At 55.2% G+C, this 18,863-nt stretch overlaps 4 protein-coding genes across 4 annotated transcripts; 1 reads left to right on the top strand and 3 right to left on the bottom strand.

The window, feature by feature from the left end:
* Positions 1 to 478: 478 nt before the first annotated feature.
* Positions 479 to 2,133, top strand: ACO1O0_007218 (uncharacterized protein; the record flags this gene model as incomplete). Its single annotated transcript, XM_083196591.1, has 2 exons — positions 479 to 933; positions 993 to 2,133. 2 exons carry the CDS (start codon positions 479 to 481, stop codon positions 2,131 to 2,133), a joined length of 1,596 nt encoding a protein of 531 aa, XP_083047799.1.
* A 460-nt stretch (positions 2,134 to 2,593) lies between these two features.
* ACO1O0_007217 (dimethylaniline monooxygenase) lies at positions 2,594 to 4,579 on the bottom strand (the record flags this gene model as incomplete). The annotated part of the gene is made up of 2 exons (XM_083196590.1): positions 2,594 to 3,615; positions 3,673 to 4,579. 2 exons carry the CDS (start codon positions 4,577 to 4,579, stop codon positions 2,594 to 2,596), a joined length of 1,929 nt encoding a protein of 642 aa, XP_083047798.1.
* A 3,614-nt stretch (positions 4,580 to 8,193) lies between these two features.
* Positions 8,194 to 10,365, bottom strand: ACO1O0_007216 (Hsp70 family protein; the record flags this gene model as incomplete). The annotated part of the gene is made up of 5 exons (XM_083196589.1): positions 8,194 to 8,526; positions 8,588 to 9,116; positions 9,184 to 9,435; positions 9,491 to 10,090; positions 10,139 to 10,365. 5 exons carry the CDS (start codon positions 10,363 to 10,365, stop codon positions 8,194 to 8,196), a joined length of 1,941 nt encoding a protein of 646 aa, XP_083047797.1.
* Positions 10,366 to 14,496: 4,131 nt separating this feature from the next.
* Positions 14,497 to 16,898, bottom strand: IME2 (kinase-like domain-containing protein; the record flags this gene model as incomplete). The annotated part of the gene is made up of 2 exons (XM_083196588.1): positions 14,497 to 16,665; positions 16,734 to 16,898. The coding sequence occupies 2 exons, from the start codon at positions 16,896 to 16,898 to the stop codon at positions 14,497 to 14,499; spliced, it is 2,334 nt and encodes a 777-aa protein (XP_083047796.1).
* Positions 16,899 to 18,863: the final 1,965 nt, after the last annotated feature.

The following is an 18,863-nucleotide window of genomic DNA, read 5'->3' as shown; positions in this document are numbered from 1 at the left end:
AAAACGGTCGCATCAGGATGCCCTCAACCTTGATCTCCATTCCAACTCGAATGTTCTCTCATATGATCGGCCAATAATCATGGTCGCTATTGATGTTAGAAACATGACTTACACAAGCTGCAACATGCATTTTGCGAGGCAGAAAAACCGGTAACAGGATCCCAGCAAGCATGGCGTTGGACGCGTGCAGTGTTTGTCTCGGGCAGTTTGGGCCGTTGGGCTCTTGGGGACGCGTGGTCAAATGACCAAATGCCTGACAGCATGGCCAGCTGAGCAGCCTGGAATGACCTCAGCCTCGTCAGCCTCAGGGCGCCCTGTGATACACCACTGCGCCATTCAACCTCTCCGCCACCTGGGCCTCTCTCTCTGCATAGCGGGGGAGGATTTACATTGCGCTCGTCTGCCATCTGTCCTCCCATCTGGTGCTTCACGACGACCTCACGCAGAATCGTGGGTAGACCCTACCAAAACCCCCACCATGGGCAGCGTCACGGAACTCTACCGCTCCCAGATTGGGGGCGCCTCCGTCATCAACTACAGCTACACCGACTTCCCCTGGAAGCTCCTCGGGCGCGACATCTACTACTTCTTCGTCTACGCCTGGGCGCTGCCATGGATCGTCTGGCCCATGTTCACCTACGGGTCTGGCGAGCTTGACGAGCTGTACCCAACGTGGCGCAACATCTTCTGCGTCCTCGTCCACACGGTCCTGGTGGTCCTGCAGCTGGCGTTTGTCGTGGCGCTGCCGCTCTGTGTGGTGCTTCCTGTGTGGACGGCTGGCTTGGGCATTGGCGCCTTCATGGTCGTGAACTGTCTGCTGTGTAAGCTGCTCAACGGGAGTGTGGTGACATTCCACTCCGATGAAAAGTATGCCAAGGCTTCTCCGGAACACGAACACGAACAGTGGGTGTTTGTGAATGGCGTTGCCGTCGGGTAAGTCTTTGGATCTCATCTCTGAATTGGCTGTGATACTGAACTGACGGGATAAAAAGGGAGCACTGGTTTAAGAGTAACCTCAACCGCCTGGCACTGACCTTCAAACGTCCTGTCCTGGGCATCCACAACCGGACGTCTGGGATCATCTTCGACATCATCGAATGCCTGATCCAGCGCAACTTCTCCTACGCCACCTCGGACGTCCGCATCACCTACAGGATCCTCAAGGAGGTCCTCTACGACCCAGCCAAGTCCAAAGTCGTCCTCATCCTGCACTCCCAGGGCGGCATCGAGGGCGGCCTGGTCCTCGACTGGCTGCTCCAGGAGATCCCCCAGGACTTGCTCTCCAAGCTCGAGATCTACACCTTTGGCTGTGCTGCCAACCACTTCAACAACCCGCACCGTCACGCCTTCTCCCAACGGCTCATGCGCGAAAACCCCTCCGTCGCCGCCCACACCCTCGTTAGCGAGAAGACCACCTCTGCCACAACCCCCGGCAGCAGCTGCAGCAGCCCCGCCGACGTCCGCAACAGCCTCACCATCAAGATCCCGCCGCCGCCGCCGCCGCCGCCGCCTTCGCTGCCCCACGAAGCCTCCTCGTCCTCCATCTCCTCCACACGCACCTCCTCCGCCGCCCAGGACCGCGCCATCGGACACATCGAGCACTACGCCCACAGCACCGACTTCGTCGCCATCTGGGGAGTCCTGCACTTCGCCACCAACCGCACCGGCTCGCCCCAGATCCCGCGCTTCCTGGGGCGGCTCTTTGTTCGCTCCACGGGCGGCGGGGGCCACCAGCTCAACCAGCACTACCTGGATGGCATGTTCCCGCTGCTGCGCGACCTGGTGACGGGCGAGCTGGTCGGCGCAGACGAGGAGGGCAACGAGTTCATGCGCGAGGTCGTCAAGCTGGGCGTCGAAGGCGACGCCATGGAGAACATCCGCGAGGCGTTCGACCTGACGTACGCGGGGGACGAGGGATTTGGGTCCGGCGACATCAGCACGCCCGTCGAGGTGCACGGCGTGTCCGGGGCGGCGGGCGCGGACAGGAAGATGGCGGCGAGGATCAAGGCCCGGAAGCAGGTCAGGATGAAGGACCTGTGTCGGCTGTGGGGATACCGCAATGGGAAGAGCCCGCCCGAGACGCCCCCTCTGCTGCTCACGGAGGGGGGCGTGGTGCGCAATGCTACGATGTAGGATTGTGGTGGCATCTCAGTATAGAGAAGGAGGATGGATGGCGGGGGATTGTGGTATCGGAGTACGGGATTTGGGACAGTCTGTCCAGTTCGGTCTGGTGCGTTACAGGCTCGGGCGTTAAGATGGAAACGGGATACCCAAGTTTAACACTGACATACATGTGTGTTTATGCGGATAGAAGGTTCACCATGGTATGGGGGAGTACGGCCCAGAAGCATTCTTAGTTTGGGAATCAATTGAAGACTGCCTTGTTCATAACATCGTAACAACGAGCTCTTGGCCCGACTCGTCTGTGCCTAGGGAATATGCAAGAAACCTTCTTGCCTAGGTACATTGGGGTATGTAAGTGAGTGATGTCAGGGTATTTTGAAGTAACCGGTAGCTGGCCGAAAACATGGTACTTCATCCGTTGGAAAATCACACGCTCTCATCCCCTGTTTCAACCATCAGCATCGGCTCTTCAAACCTCCTCGCTGCTGATGCTAATCTTGTTGTCCATCCCGGCCTGCTGCAGCTTCTTCATCCGCTCCATACGGGCCAGCTCCTCAAACTTCTCCTTGACGGCATTGCGCGGGACGACGGGCTTGCAGAGCCCAGTCTTCGCGAGGACAGCCCAGAAGCCCGAGTACAGGTAGCAGGCCAGGCTGGCGCCGCCGAGGTACAGCATGGGCGTGAGGCTGAGGGGCACGTTGCCGAACAGGCCCTCGCGGCGGGTGATGGTCTCCCACAGCTCGCCCGTGAGGACCTCGGCGGCGCCGTCGTAGCGCCAGGGGCCGACCATGCGAAACTTGGCGTTGAAGCTGGCGCCGCCGGCCCAGATGTAGGGGAGGCGCCAGCCGCGGCGGGTGCGCAGGGCGACGCGCAGGACGTCGGTGAAGGAAGGTGCGCCGCCAATATCCTTGGCCAGCTGGTAGGCGTAGCTGTCATGCTCCACGCCGTAGGTGATGCGGTTGCTGGGCGGGTGGATCATGCGGTAGTGCCACTCGTCGTCGGGAAAAAGGGGCGCGGGGACGCGGTTGAGGAGGTTCATGGTGAAGAGCATGGACTGCATCTCGGCGAGGGGCGGGATGGCGCCGAAGCCCGGGCGGATGAAGCCGATGAAGCCAACGGTGGGATCATCGGAGGACCAGATCTGGCGCACGTCGGCGTCATAAGAGGCTGGGTAGGGGCGGCGACCCGAGTTGAACTCCGTGTTGAGGAAGGGGAAGTGTGGGATGTATCCCGTGGCAAAGACAATGACGTCGGGCTTGACGATGGTCTTGTTGATCAGCTCAGCCTCCGGACGGCCGGTGTTGGGGAAATGGGCGACGCCATCTGAGGAGATGTGCGATGGGAAAGGGGCCACCTCGACGGTGCGAGGGGGAGGGGGGATGGCGGTCTTGAAGAAGAATCGGCGGATCCGCGTGGCTAGGGGCCACTTGGTCGGGCGCCAGGGGGTCGAAACGTAGTTGCTCACGCGTTGCCAGGCCTTATTCCAGAATACTGTAGCACTTGGCATTAGCATGCCTGTTGATTCGAGTGAAAGTGAGAGAAACTTACACCGTGATGAGTGGAAACGCTCGCCATAGACCTGGCCAACAAACTGGTCGACGCCATACTTGGAACCACCACAGAGCCAACACCCGGCGGTCAGGGCGACAAAGTGATAGTAGTCCCACACGAGCATCGAGTCGCGCACCATCGGATGGACGTACATGGTATCGAAGAGGGTGATCTGGCTGGCGTCAAGCGGCAGCTGAGGATAGTCAACCTCCTTGTCGCCAAAGAGCCAAGGAAGGAAACGCTGTCCAGGGAGACGCTTGGGCGCGCCGATCCAGCCATCGCGATGGCAGAAGACAACTCGCTTGGTGGGAGACGTGACGGCCAGGTAGCACATGTCGCAGCCCGTTTCTCCGCTACCAAGCACCATGACGGTTGTATCTTTGCCAAACTGCTCACGTTTCTTGAAGTCCTGCGAGTGAAGAACGGTAGGCACATTCTCGATACCGGGGATGTCTGGGATGTGAGCCTTGGAGTGGACACCAGAGCACACAGCGACGGCATCACACTCCCATATCACTTCTGTCCCATCAGGGCCCCTGTAGCTGACAACATGCCCACTCGTGTCTCCCCTCCTCACGCCAGTCACCGTGGTGCTGAGATGGATGTGAGGCCATAGGTCGAAGTGCGTCGCATACTCGTTGAGGTACTCCCGGTACCGATCGGAGGAGAAGAAGTCCTTGTCCTCAGGCCGAGGGCGAAAATCGGAGAATGTGGTGAGGTACTTGGAGGAGACGAGTTCAGCTTCCTCGTAGACGTGGTGTAGGAAGACGCCGCCGACCTCGCTGTAGGATTCGAAGAGCTTGGCCTCGAAGGGCTCATCCGTGGGCAAGTGCTTGTGAGCAGAGAGCAGCACTTTGAGCTGGACAAGGCCGGATGGTCCGCCGCCAATGACTGCGACACGCATGGTCAATGAGTCTCTCAGTACGGTTTTCAGTACGGACAGAGGGTGAAAAGAATGGAACTGGATGTGACGATGGGGTGAGGGCCACATCCCAAGGGTCCAGAAAGGACTATATGCCTCACAGACCCTTCACCTTATCTCCCTGGAGCCAGTCTCGCAGTCACCTTCGGCCAGCCCCGCGAGCTATTAACTAGGGACTGCGTACTCCGTACGGAGGTAGGCATCCATTCGTGGATCCCCATCCCGCAATTCTTGTCCTGGATGGTGGCGTCAGCCAGTGGCCTCGTGGTATCCTGCACAGTCATGCTCCGAGTTTCATGCATCAGTGCATCGCCCTAGGCCACTAGTACCGTGGAGAATGCTCTCCACTGTCATGATCCTAGTACATAGTAGCATACACACTGTACTATCCATTGACCACTGGGCCCCGGCCAGTCGCAAAGCGGGAGGGGCCACTGGGATCTAGACGCCCTGGCTCGACGGTTCCAGTCGGAGGCTGCGGACTTGCTTGCCTGGTCGCTTCCTTGCAAGACGCTGGTGGGCTAGAGACTAGGGTCTATTAATGCATCACAAGCTCGGACTCTACGAAGGTAATGGCTGCGATGTCGATTTGTGATTATCAAGAGACCTTGTGTCGTCGAGTTACTGTGGTTCATTCTAGGGTTGAACTGCGCGGTAATGTGGATTTCGGCTCTCTGTATCCGTAGGCATCGACTATTAAAGACATGCCGTGCAGTGTTACCAGACCCCCGGGACGCGTCCCAGCCAGCTGGGTGCGTTTGGAGCTGGTTGGAGCTTGTTGGAGCTGAGGTGGTGTGAGAACTCGGGGCTTGATAGGCGTGGGGTCATGGATTGATGGACTCGTGGACTCATGGACTTATGGACTCCATGCATGTTGGTTGTGCGTTCGTCGGGCATGAAGGACCCGTTCATCTGGGCGGCTCGGTTTTGGGACTTGCGTGGCTACCCTACCTCTAGTCACTCGACAAGACCAGGCGTCGAGGTCTTTTCTCGTTCGTATTGGCATCGTCGGTTGGTCTGCCACGTCTGGCACCCCCCTTGGGGCAGTCAAGGTGGCCGTCCAGTGGCCCCCTCAAAGAACCTGGAACCTCGAGGAAAGTGGGAACCTGGAAGTTACGGTCAGTGGGGATGCAAGGTGCTTCCCCGCTGCTGCACGTTGTTGCATAGCAGGTACCTAGGCTGTACCCTGCCACCTCCAAGCCCCAGCCATTGGTAATATTATTACTCTGCGATTCATTCATCGCCCATTGCTTCGTCCCCTCATCTTGACTCTTGCAAGTTGAGCTTGCGGCGATTCCCCATCGCCAGCGGGCGCTAGTTCGTAGCTGGACAGAGGCCCGTCCCGTTGGAGAACAGGCCCCCCCCCTTCGCGGTCTCGTAATACCTCCTCGACTCCTGGGTTGCCTGGGGCCCTGGGCCCTGGCCTGTTCAACTTGATTGTCGATTCTCCTGCCGAAACCAGCTCACATAATACTGTCGGCATCAAAGGTCGGCTCCGGCTCCGCGAGTCTCCAGCAACGCCCGGGACCACGCGGCGATGTCGACCCTAATATCCCAAGTACCTGGTCCCCCGGATGCTCATACAAGGAAGCCTAGTCACCTCTGTCTGTCTTCCCATCTGCCGATGAGCTAGCCGTCCAACTCTGTGACCGGGGCATTTCCTTACCAGCGTTATCTATCGATAGTAATAGCGGCCGAGGGGATTGAGGCAAGAGATATTGGACCTCCTCGCGTAGTTGGGGTCAGCTGGCTGCCCTGTTTCATGCAAGGGAAGCTCATAAAGTCCTCCTTTGCTGCACTGTGGCCGGGATGCTTGCATATGTCAATGCAACCGTGGCCTGTTGAGAGCGAGCATCTCGTTTGGCCCCTTCCGTTGCTTCTCGTGATTACTCCAGGATAATGCTTCCAACGACAAGAGTATTTGTTCAGACACCTTTTCAAGAGCCTCGGTGAGTTTTTTTGGTTCGCAGATTTTTAGCCGCATCAACTTCAGAAGGAGTTGGTCTCGGGGCAGAGTTACCGCCAAGCTCAATTTATAAGCATAGCATTAACTACTAGTAGTACCTAATGGGTAGTATGCGACAAAGTTGTCTTCAATTTCTGGCCAAGAACAATATGGATAGGTTGAGACAACGTTTGCCGGCAATTTTTACCCTACAAGTACGGATATTCGTAGGTAGTATTATTACCTTAGTACGTACTTGCCCCGCGGGACAGTTAAACCTATTCAAACCACAAGAGATTCACTCGACATTGCACCTACAAATCACAAAGAAATACTGCTCCGCTACTCAATTTATAGCGCAAAATAAGCTGTTACGAACGTCTATTATTGTAAGCGGTACTAGGAATCCTCGGCAGGGCTCGACTCACAATCCCACTACCGTAGGCCCCTGAGTATGGTATTGCGTAAAACACCGAAACTTTCATCAGCCGTGATTAGCCTACTGTCTCTGCAGGTACGCAGCTGTGACTGTATGGGACTTGAAGATAGGCGCCGTTCATCCCAAGATACGTCTGGGCAAACATGGCTGTGATGCAGTCCCTAACGTACTCATAATTCAGCGTCATTCCAAATGGGGAGCTTCGATATAAGTCTCCGGGAAGAACCCTCTTCCTCCAGGTTCTCCAGCCTCCCCATCTCAGCCGGCAGCACATCTAGTACTCCCTCAGAAGCATACTTGTCCTGGACATAGAGACAACATGGAAGACAACAAGGAGAAAGCCAGACCTCTCACAGAGAACCTCAATTACAGGGAAACGGGAGACGGCGAAATCGAACTCACCCTCCGCATCCCATCTCCCATGGATCACGCTGGTAGGAGCTCCACTCCACCTATACCCCCCCTTATCCAAATTAATTTACATTGTCATAATAATAACTGACAATGAGTAGAGGAGCTCATAGGATGGCTGGGAAGAATAATTGGGCATCTGGGCCCGTTGGCGAAATTCATCGACATGAAAATCGACGCAGACGAGCTGGTCGAGCACTGGCTCGACCAGGTGGCTGCTCTCGTATACGCTCCTGAGACCAATTTTGCAGGTCGGTCATGGTTGTGCCTAAGCTTCATGGTCCATGCGGCTCGGATTGCCATGAATTGCCAGAGGGAGAAGGCCATTGCTCAGGGAAATCGGACCCTGGAGGCTCTCATTGGAGATCTTGAACACGCCTTATCGCAGAAAGTGGCAAATCATGTGTAATATACGCCGAGAAAAGGCCCCTCAGCGCCTAATCGCGAAGGCATCTCAGAGGCTAGGGTAGCAGAGGTCAGATCAACGATACAGGCCACCGGGGCTTGTGCGAGCAACGAAGCTCCCTCGGATCATGGTGCTCTAGTCCGGCGCTGAAGGCTATATGATGGGCGCGAGGAGTTTCATGAGAAAGATTCAAGATATGAGTCTCCATATCAGAGCCCAGATATTACCAGCATAGGGAAACCCCCAGGCATCTGAGATGCGCTATATGCTCCAGATTCGCCATCCAAAACTCAAACACCCCGAAGCCTTCTATCTGGGAGGTATCCAACGGAAAAAAATCACCAACATTGTTTTTATCCGCGTTGTGTATTTTGGGTGAATGTCTTTGTCTTGTTTCAATGGAACTCAGCCTCCACTCTGCCGTACCGCACGCCATCCACCTTGAGCTCGAACCCAAGACCAGCGCTGTCAACAATCATCTCCAGTGTGAAGTCGAGATTGTCAAATTCCACTCCGCGGGTCGTAGTGAGCCTTGTGAAGAGACTTCGAGGCACGGCATTGAGGTCTGTTGTTAACGTGCATACATGAATCAGGTCGCGTGTGTATGCTGCGGGCGGTTCGTCCGCGTCGCAAGCGATTAGGTCGTCCGTTACTATAAGTGATTGGCCAGGCCGGAAATTCCGCGTGTAATGAAAAGCAATTGGCGAGAGTGGCGATAGTGATTCGCCCTGCCTCATCCGTCAGCTGCTGGTTTAGATATGCATTCAAATCATGGTGCCGTGCACTCACCTTTGCTATGTGCCATTGCATGCGGTCTGACACCATCCACCGTTCCCATAGCGGCGACCAGTATCGTTCACTCACAGAGTGCTTCTCCTCATCGTATACAGTCGCATACGAAGTACCGTAGTGCATTCTCGACTTGCGCGAGATGACCATGTTCCCCTCCAGGCCACGGAGCACTGCTCCTCGCACAACAGCCGTCCAAGCATACACAGGCTGCATCACCTCGATCGACCCTGTTTCCTGGATCGAGGTAGCGTTCGCGTGAGTTGGGCGCTCGCTGTATGGCGGCGGGGCAGCGCTGGTAAAATGCGCTTTGAGTCGACGGTAGAGATAGTCGCTTTGTCCGAAACCACCAACAAGAACGATTCCCGATACAACGCCCCCCTTTGCGCGGAGACCTGACACTTGGCCCTGCACCAAATCGGTAACCTCCTTCACCACCGGCTCAAAGATGTCTTTGATCTGCTCCGCCGTCATCACCATGAAGCCTGAGTCAAGACCAACCTCTTCATCGTCGGGGAGGCCCGGGAACCTACCACGTGCTGCTATCAGTCTCTGAAACTCCAAAGTTAGGAAGACAAGAATGGGGGCCCACTTACGGGATGTTCACCTCCTGGTGCTCATCCTCGTTGAAATTACGCTTGACGAACTCTTCAAAGTACCGCAGGCCCATCTGCCACGTCTTACCCTTCTTCTGCTTCATCTCATCGAACCTTGTCTGGCCCAGTCGGCCCCGAACGTGTTCCTCGAACCTGTAATTCAAAAAGGCACTTCCACACAGTCCACCAGTGCCCACCGCAGACTCTTCGACCCGTAGCGGTTTCAGTGACATAATCTTATAGGCGATTAAGCTAGTGCCAGGGTCAGTTCATCAGCTCTGCAAGCGTGAATTCGGAACCCCCCTACTCAACTGTACCGCCACCAGCATCGCACACAATAAAATTGTCCCCGACATTGAGATGGTTGGGCTGGATAGCCTTAAGAGTGTACACGGCTGCCGCCTCAGGCTCGCTAATCATCTGGATCTCGGACCGGCTTCCCATCCCCGCACGTTCGGCGGCCTGCAGAGTAGTGTTCTTGGCGGCATCGCTCCAGACGGCTGGGCAAGTGAGGACAAACTCGACACGCGTAGAGGCCATAAAAGACTCGCCGTATCGCCGTGTCAGTGTGTCCATAGTGTGCTTATAGATCTGGGTGAGATAGTCGCTGACGGCGTCGACAACATTCTTGTTGAAGCGCTTAAGCTGGGCGGCGGTGTCCAGAGGGCTGACATAGAAGGGAAGTTTTTGAGAACGATCCAAGAACAGTTTGATGCAACGGAGACGCGACTCCTCCGGCTTGAACTGGAAGCCCCATTTCGCTGTGGGTTCGGAGCCTGACGGTGGACTGGACGGGTAATCATAGGCAATCTCGGTGGGAACCTTGTCAGAGGTGATGCCGTTTCCGCCCGGCCACGTCTTGATGATTTCGATGTCGTCAGGTGTTGAGGTGTAGACGGCAGCAACTCTATAATATACTTAGCAAAAGATCCTACCGCAGATGCAACAAACTAACCCTGAAAACGTAGTGCCAAAGTCGACCCCAACAATAAGACGGTCACTGACAGGGGGGAGCTCCCGAGCTGGCTCTCTCACGGGACCGTTGATGGCCTCGGTTGAGCTCGGTGGGGTGTAGCTGGTAAAATAGTTGCGACTCTCTTGGTTGCGCCGGCTGGGTGTTGTCGAGGATGTGGAGGTACTGGTGTTGGTGGTGGTGGTGCGCAAAGGCAGATTCAGGCTCATGATGAGAGAATGTAGAGAGGGCGCTGAAGGTGAGTAATGGCCTGTCTTTGAGATTGAGTTGGTGGAGGAGGTGGTGGAGAGGTCGAGGCTCTTCGGGAGTTTGCGGGGTCGCACTGGTCAAAAAAGAGCTGAGGATGTCTTATTATCGTCAAGGAAGCAGTGGTGATGCTAAAACTGGTCGGGACGAAGTTGGGAGAGGTGGGTTGACTAATACCACAATGCCCAGGCGGATGAATGACCGAAGAGGGGCGGAGGTGCAGAATCGTTGATACCAGGCGAGTGGTCACAACAGCGATGCCAACATCCAACAAGTACCGTCACTGTCCACAGAGGTGCGTCGAAGCCTAGCCCCACCAGTCTGATGCCCCTTGTGCGCGTACCGTGATCCAACTGCAGCCACGATAATGACAGCGGCAAGTGATGATAAAACAGCAGCTAAAAGGTGGCCGTGTCGCGGACGGCAGCTCAACGTCAGTTCAATGATGATGAGTCAATTCGAGTTGAGATTGTCCGTCGCGGGAAACTCGGCTCGACTCGCTCCCCTCGTCTTTCTCGAGTCAACCCGAGATCGTGGGGTTAGGGAGGCACCAGGACCAGCACGTAAGGCGGATGTAGGAAATCGAGTTCTGAAATTCGCTGTCACGGGCGAATCTCCACGTCCATAAATAGCACTCGTTGCCTTGCGATCCAATGCAGTACCTAAATCGTCGTGAGGAACTTGTGTGGCCCTGAGCGTATGCCTAATATGACAGCTTCCTCTTAGACCGGATTCCGACACGTCAGCTGTCAGCAAGGCCAACGCTTCCCTTGAGCAGGTAGAGGCGACGTGATTATGTAGCTCGAGTGCTGAGGCTAGGCTAGAGTGACCAAAAGATCTTGTCCCGTATCGCCGTTCAGATCAACCAGCTTTGCGAAGCCAGCGGAGCAACGCCGAGTGAACGTTCGGTCGAGCGGCGAGGTTGAGGGGAGGGGTCTTTTGAGCTGGTGGTGGTTCGATTGGGACTCAGCAGTCGCTGTCAAGCTCTACCATTGGTGTGTGAATAAACGAATGAACCCCTGCTCTTATCTTCCTTCTCTTGAGCGCGCTCAGTGATCGACGCCGTGTGCCGTTCGAGTCGGGTTGTTGGGCTTGACTGCGCGTGAAAGAAGATGTACGCGAAATATCGTGGGCGCAATCGCCTGGTGATGAAGCTTGGAGAAAAGGTTCACAGGGGTCAGCCGAGAGGCAGGGGCAGCACAGGCTAACAGGCTAACAGCACCACCTCAGCTGAAAACCGCAAGCTGGAAGCAGCAATCCCCGTCGCCGTCCCGGGTGCTGAAAGAGCGGGAATGTGGGCAAGTGGGTATGCGGGGTGCCAGAAGCTCCTTCCCGACAACGGAGCTCGGTTTGTCGGTAGAGTATTGTCGATAAGAAACAATGCGGCAGGCAGGAGCTACCTCATACCAAGGTACCAACTAAGAGGTAGGTGGTCGCAGACGAGAATAATGATGGCGTACCCACGCTATCAGTTTGACAGACAGCCTTGGAAGAAGCCTGGAAGTCCTGCATCATCGGCAGCTCAGCCCTGTGTATCCGTATTCATATCGGCCAAATATAGAACCGCATGAAACTCACTGTCTTTGAAACCCGCAGGCAATGATCAGCAGTGGTGAGTTGACTGCTACCCAAGTGGCTGACCCGCGTTTCGCTAACTGGGTGATTCGATTGAGGCGTTCCACTGACTGAGGAACTAACAGGGATGGGATTGAATTCTGGAAGCTTAGCCACAAGAGCAATATGACACGCGGGAGAAAGTGAGGGAAAGCGAGCTGCATTTTAATGATGGTCGACGACCCGCCATTGCCAAATCTAGGTCACATATCTTAGGTACCTGATCCAGCCGCATACTCGTACTCGTGCTCAGGGCTGTTGATTTTGGAACCCCAAGCAGCCGCATGGATCGACAACCTCACTTGCCTCTCAAAGCCTAAGGTATGGGTCGGCCTTGAGCCTGCTGCCTGGCCCAAGGTCCAAACTACTACGAGTATTACCACTAATGGTAGGGCAAGACATATGTAGCCTAACAAGGCAAGACAAGGTACCAGCCCAGATTATTACAGATCAGATCTGCCATCCACCAGGCCGGCCAATGCGAGGCATGTCGTTGACCCAAAGGATCCCCCCCTCTCAAGACTGTGCTATCATCCCATCCCTTTGCCTCTTAGAGAAGCGCCACTCTTGGACACCAGCCACCGAGGCGAAGCTACATACACCATGGAGCGGCCCATCATCGCTCGAACGATGCTTCTCCTCCATATAACTTCAGCTTCCCGAAACATAGCTTAGACGTAGCACATGGACCAAGCTCACCGCACGCGCGCCCTACAGCAAGCGTCCAACGTTGGCTCAGCATTACTTGTGGTTCCACTCGTCTCTGTGCACTAGTACAGATAGGAGCAGTATCAACGGGTCAAGATAGTAACCTGGAGACCGTTGGCGCTTCCAGAACCCCACCCAAGACGGATCTCTCCTTAGCATCGGCGGCGCCGAACGGTCGGTATCCACGATCGACATATTATACCCCCCGTTTTGGAAACCACCTTCTACGTCAAGCCGCCATAAAGCTTCTAAATCTGGAGATGTGTGTTTCTGCTGTGGCTTTCTCTATCCCCCAAGAAGCCTAGACAAGCCACGACATAACACCCCTTGCAGTAGGTCATCTCCGCGCGCGCCCTGAAATCGCAGTGGCCCGTGTAGAGATATAGAGATGTGAACCCCTATGTCCATCCTTCGAGAGTGTATTCGTATCACTGTGGGGAGGAGTGTGGGGTGGTACTCCATGCGTGCCTTTCTAGAAGCTCCATCGAAGGAATCGACAGGCGCCCTGATCCAAACGGCCTCGGAGAAATCCACCCCAGTCATATGCAAAGAATATCAACATCTCCAGGCATCAGGCCGTCAATCGTAGCCCATCTCGCTCTCCATGCATTCGTAAATAGTAGTACTCGTAAACTACCCACTCCGTACCGCCAGTCCACCGTACCAACTTTCCCTCCAAGACTCTAGGCAACCAGAAACCGGACCCTGCGAGGCTCCTCGCCCTGTAGGTCCGCCGTCTGGTCCAGCCTCTCGCCAGACAGACCAGACATCAGCAATTGATCTTACCTGTCGTGAAACGACATGCCGGCATTACATCGCCCAGTTGCGTAGTCGTCAACTTGTAATCGGGCCGCTCAGCAGCAACCATGCCATGCGTACATAATACCCCATCTGGCACATTGTGGCGCCCTGATGCGAGAAACATCACTCCACTAGCCTAGATCAGAGAATGCGAACATTTCACTCAGTACCTACATTGACAAGTCATTGATTTGGAAACAATTAGCTCACAGCAGTATATTCAGGCTACCCCCCTTCACTATCCAGGAGGGAATCGTCCTATTTCTCCACCCAACGTTTTCAAGCCGCTCTCCGGCGGCTACATTAAGAATATTTGACACTTCCCCTTTTGAAGACTAAAGCAATCCTCAGACCGTTGCACTCGTCATCCGTCCGTGCTGTCTTGTCCGTCTGGAGTGTGATAATGTATATAATATATATATGGCATAAAAGCTGGTAAGCCTCCCACCAGTAAATGTAGGAAATAAACGATTGAAAGAACACAACCCTCGTACTCCGTCCTCTTCTTAGACTCCGCTGTCTAACAAATGAAATAAAGATGGCAGAAAAAATCGAAATCAAAATGGCTCCTTGGTGTGCATCTGTTGCTATGCTTTCTGGGGCAAAGAACTCGCGCTCGCCATTCTCAGTCTATATGGGGGGTATTGATCGCAGAGGCATTCTGGGGGGAAAAAAGGTCCGAAGAGAAAAACAATATGAGTGCGTAACAGGGCTGGAAGGGTCAAGTCCATGACCTCAGCCGGGTATTCTCAAATGTCGATTTGGCGCTGAATAGAATGAGATGCGAAGCTGCCAGGTATAAATCAAGTCGAAATGGCAACGAGCCCAAGGGAATGAGGGAAAAGGGAGTGGCTGTGTGACCAACACCAAACACCGTGACCATGCAAAACTGTACATCAAAAGCACTTTTCTAATCCAACCGTCCACAGAGGAACCTTGGAACAGAGTGGGGTGAATAGGTGTCATTCCACCTAAAATCTGTTGCCAGCAGCCCAGATACTTGCAGAAGCTGATGCTGCCCATTCACTCTCCTCATATGGAGGTGTAGGCCACTTTGTGTGGCCCTGGGCCTTCTTGCTCAGATCAAGTGGCTTCGGGCGAATCGGTTCGTTCCCGTCCGCGAAGAGTATCTGATTCCCGTTCGCAGATGGGGACGGCGTCGGATACGGGTTGCTCAGGCCAAGATTGCTAGCCGATTGGCGTACGGCCTTGCCGCTCTCTCGATCCATGTGCCTCATAGCTGTCTGTGTAGACGTCAAGACCTCATCAAGAAGCTCGTCCTCCTCGGCCGGAGCCTCGTATTGACGGACGCCCTGAGTGGCCTGGGCACGTCGTGTGCGGCTGGAAATCGGTCCAGTCCGCGCAGTGCCAACTAAATTGTCGACCGATCGGTGCTGCTGCTGGGGAAGCGAGTGGTGGCGCTTCAAGTTGCCGGTGTTCCCAGTCTGATAAGTACCCGGGGCGAGGGAATGAGTGTCCAGATTGTTCTGCACGTTGCGGAGGGTCTTGTCCAATGACTCGTAAACGTCTGCACGGGGAGCACCTCCTTGCTGCTGATCAACAATCAGAGATGATCTATTGTTGCTGAGCGAGGGTCCGCACCCCGTCCCAGCCTCAAGATCTTCGTACTGGGGTGTAGAAGGGTTCTGGTGTCGTCCCGACAACCGGCGAGCGCGCTTGCGAAGGTGAGAGAAGAACCCTTCCTTCTGGCCACCAGGAGGAGAAGCAAGCCCAGAATTCCCATTCAGAGCCCGCTCAGCCTGCTGGCGGTGAATGTCGGCATAGTGGTTCGTGCTTGAGTTGACAGACAGCTGACGGCCAATCTTCTTGGACTTCTCCTGGCCTGCGAGCATCTCATTCGAGCGGTTGTTGGCCCGAGCCGTGACAGCATCGGAAAGGGGAGAGATTGGTCGAATAGACGGAAGAATGGGCATTGGTGCCATGTTCGAGGCACCGTTAGCCCATGTATTCCGCTTCGCAGCACCGGCGCGCTGGGTATTGGCTGCAATTTCGGTGTGGGTTGATGGGGGGATGGGTGCCGGGCGAGGACCAGCGGGCTCCTTGGGCTGAAGGTTTTGGGTCACGAGTGGTTCAGGCGTGTCGTTGCGGCCGATGAGAGACTTGCGGAACCACGAGGGCTTCGACGAGGCGATCGTGGGTGTCGGTGTGGAGCTGCGGCCCAGATCCGACTGTTTGCGGCCCAGCATCCTGGACGTGGATGACTTCGGTCTCAGCGGATCGACGGCATCGGCAAAGTACTCGTGGGCAAGGGCCTGTGTCGAGGTGGGACGGTTCTTGGGGTCCCACATCAAGCACCAAGTCACAAAATGACTCAGTGCAGGGGGCCACTGGGGACTCTGGAGGATAGTATCCATGGCATGAGGCGCCATCTTGGGGAAAGAAAATCCTAGCTTTCCGGCGAGCCTCGTGCCCTCACGCCAATCGCCTCCTCCAACACGGGATCCAGATTTGTTGTACCAGTTCCCGGGGCTACCCATGATTTCGCATACCCTCCAAACCTGATCAACCTCGTTTCCACCAGGGAAGAGAGGCTTCAAGGTAGCGACCTCAACGGCCATGGCGCCAACTGCCCAGATATCGACAGGTGCGGAGTATTCGCCAGCTCTCAGAAGAACCTCGGGCGCCCGGTACCATCTTGTCGAGACATACGTGGTATAAGGCAGCTTCGAGTGTGTTTCCCGGGCAAGGCCGAAATCAGCAAGCTTAACAGTGTAGGTAGGAGGGGTGGATGGCGGTGTCACGAGAGCCGAGTAGCGTCGAAATGCCGTCGAAGGTTCGTTGTGTGCGGATGTGGATACGAGAATATTTTCGGGCTTGATGTCGCGGTGAAAGAAGTGATGGGAGTGGATGTGCTCAAGGCCATGCATAATCTGGAACAGAATGCTCTTGACGCTTGCATTGTCCAGGCACTTGTGGTCTCGAGCCTTCATCAGTTGATAAAGGTTACCCTCCATATACTCCATGCAAATGTGCAGCTTCTTAGTATATGGGTCGAGAAAGATATCGAGGGCGGGGACGAGGTGCGGGTTCGGCGGGAGAGTCCTCAGGAAAACGACTTCGCGGAGCTCGAGGCATGACTGGAAGGACTCGAATGTCTTCTTCATCGATTTGATAGCGACCTACAGAGATGACCTGATTAGGCAAGGGCGCCAGGACGGGAGGCTTCAGAGCCGAAAGTTTAACTTACAACGGTACCACGACGAGCAACGTTTGCGCCAGCCGTTCGGACCCTAGCGAGAACGACGCTGCCAAAGCTTCCATCGCCAATCTCTTTGAGCACCTCGAAGCGATCCTCAAGGGCCAAGTTCCCGTGGGATGACCCACGAAGGGAAGAGTCGCCAGCGACCGTCATGTTGGCGAGAGGTAAGAGCGAGACGCGGTGCAAGGTAGTCGATGCGCCAGATTATAGGTGAGAGCGCCAGCAACCCTAGAGTCAGATGTCAGACCAGTGAATCCCATCAAAGGGTGTCGGTGAACTGCGGACAACGCACCTCGATCAATACGGTCGTACAGGGGAGCTCTGTCCAAGAGCCGGGTACCGTTTTATCGGGGTCATTCAGGTTAGTGATGGGGTGCGATTGAACAAAAAAAGAAAAAACTGATTGGGCGCTGGTAAGGTCGGAAGGGTAGCGGTCGCTAATTGTCAATAATGAAGGTCGGCAGAGCGTGGTGATGTCGAAAAGGCAATTGAAGAGGAGTGGTTCGATGTGAAGGAAGGACTGGAGGTGAGTGTGAAGAAAGCTGGAAAAGGAGTCTGGAGCTCTGGCGAAGGGGGAGCGGCAAGTACTGGACGCCGCGAGCAGCGCAGCGTGGTGTGTGAGAGCAGCGACTCAGCGAGACTGGTGAGTGGGCGCTAGCAGGTGCCCAGCGGATCGGCGTGGGGCGGGAGCTAACAACTGTGCCCGCTGGAGAGGTACGTACTAAGGTATGTATCGTCAACCCCAGACAGGGTCCTCTGTACGGGTACGTCTTCCAGTTTGCACAGGCGACCCGTGTCTCGTTTTGAGCTGTGATTGCGGAGGTGTTTGGAATATCCAAAAGAAAGCACTAGGCAGCTAGAAGTCGCCATGTTAGTCCGGCCGTCCACCGAGGAAAAAGAACCGTGATGCCACACCGTCGAGCCATGAAAGACGACTCGTCGGCCGGGATAATGAAAGGATTCACAGTGAAAAGTATCCGACTACATCCGTGGTTCCGTCCACGGTAGAATATCCACCAGACTTGAAAGGGACTGTCTGTGCTCAGTCCGCGAAGATTGCACCGACGAACTGGAGATGAAAGCGATATCCCTGTCCCCATCAAGGGTACGTACAAGTTCGCCGTGTCAGAATTATGACGGGGGAGCGTCCCAGTCTCACGGCCAGCCGGAAGATTCAAACTCCAGAGGGTTGATAGGGGTCAGAGGGGTCGCCAATTTCGCTAACGGGCAGGGGCCTGGACGTCTCAAATTGGGCAATTTGCGTTGCGAGTGGAGCTGACCAACCTAGTCAGGTACCTAAAAGGAACAAGGTCAACACACGGGCGACGCCGCACGCACGCAGGTACCTACAGAGAGGGTGGTGCCCTGATCGGCGCCAAAATTATCCCGCTGTTCAGTGATCCTTCAGGGCGTAATATCCAGCGTGGGATTAATAGTAAGCATCTTTAGAATGGATGGATGGGCGGATAATAGCAATAATAAAAAAGTATTAATTGGTGTGCAATCATAGGTGGAGACGAATGGATGAGAAGATGGCACCTGGAAGGCACGTCAGTGGCACCAACTGGCTGGAGGAATGGATGCGATGAGGGAAACGGGCGTCAACCAGCCAACGCCCAGAAATGGAAACCATGAACAATATCCGTATATTTATGAAGTAACAATGCATCCTTTTAGCCCCAAACGAGACCCGTGGTGCATCCTATGCACCCTCTTCTTCACCTTGCTGGTGCCAGCACAGCACATGAACCGGCGCCGGATGGGCTCCCATTCGGCGGGAAAGGGCCCTGTCAACGGCCTAAACCCAGTCCAGCCAGGGAAGTGGGGGAATTCTCCATGTGTCAGTCAATCTGTGCCTTCAGTTGGCAGTTAACGGGTTTGACGAGTCGACTTGGGGCTTGTGGGGAGAGAACCCGTGGAAGAGAAACCCTTGACCACTGCCATTGTTCGGGTGGGCGATTGCCGACAGGCGTCAAACCAAAAAAAAATAAAAAATAAAAATATCCAGGCCCCGTCTCAGCAGCAAGGGGAAACATCTCCGAGGGCTGTCAGAGAACAAGGTTAATGGTGGTTCGTTGTCCTATAACAGGTAATAATTGCTTTTCATGCCTTGGAGGC

The sequence above is a fragment of the Amphichorda felina genome (assembly GCF_050947745.1).
Source record: "Amphichorda felina strain 45539 chromosome Unknown scaffold_7, whole genome shotgun sequence".
Lineage (NCBI taxonomy): Eukaryota > Fungi > Ascomycota > Sordariomycetes > Hypocreales > Bionectriaceae > Amphichorda > Amphichorda felina.
This window is presented reverse-complemented; position numbering and strand designations above follow the sequence as displayed.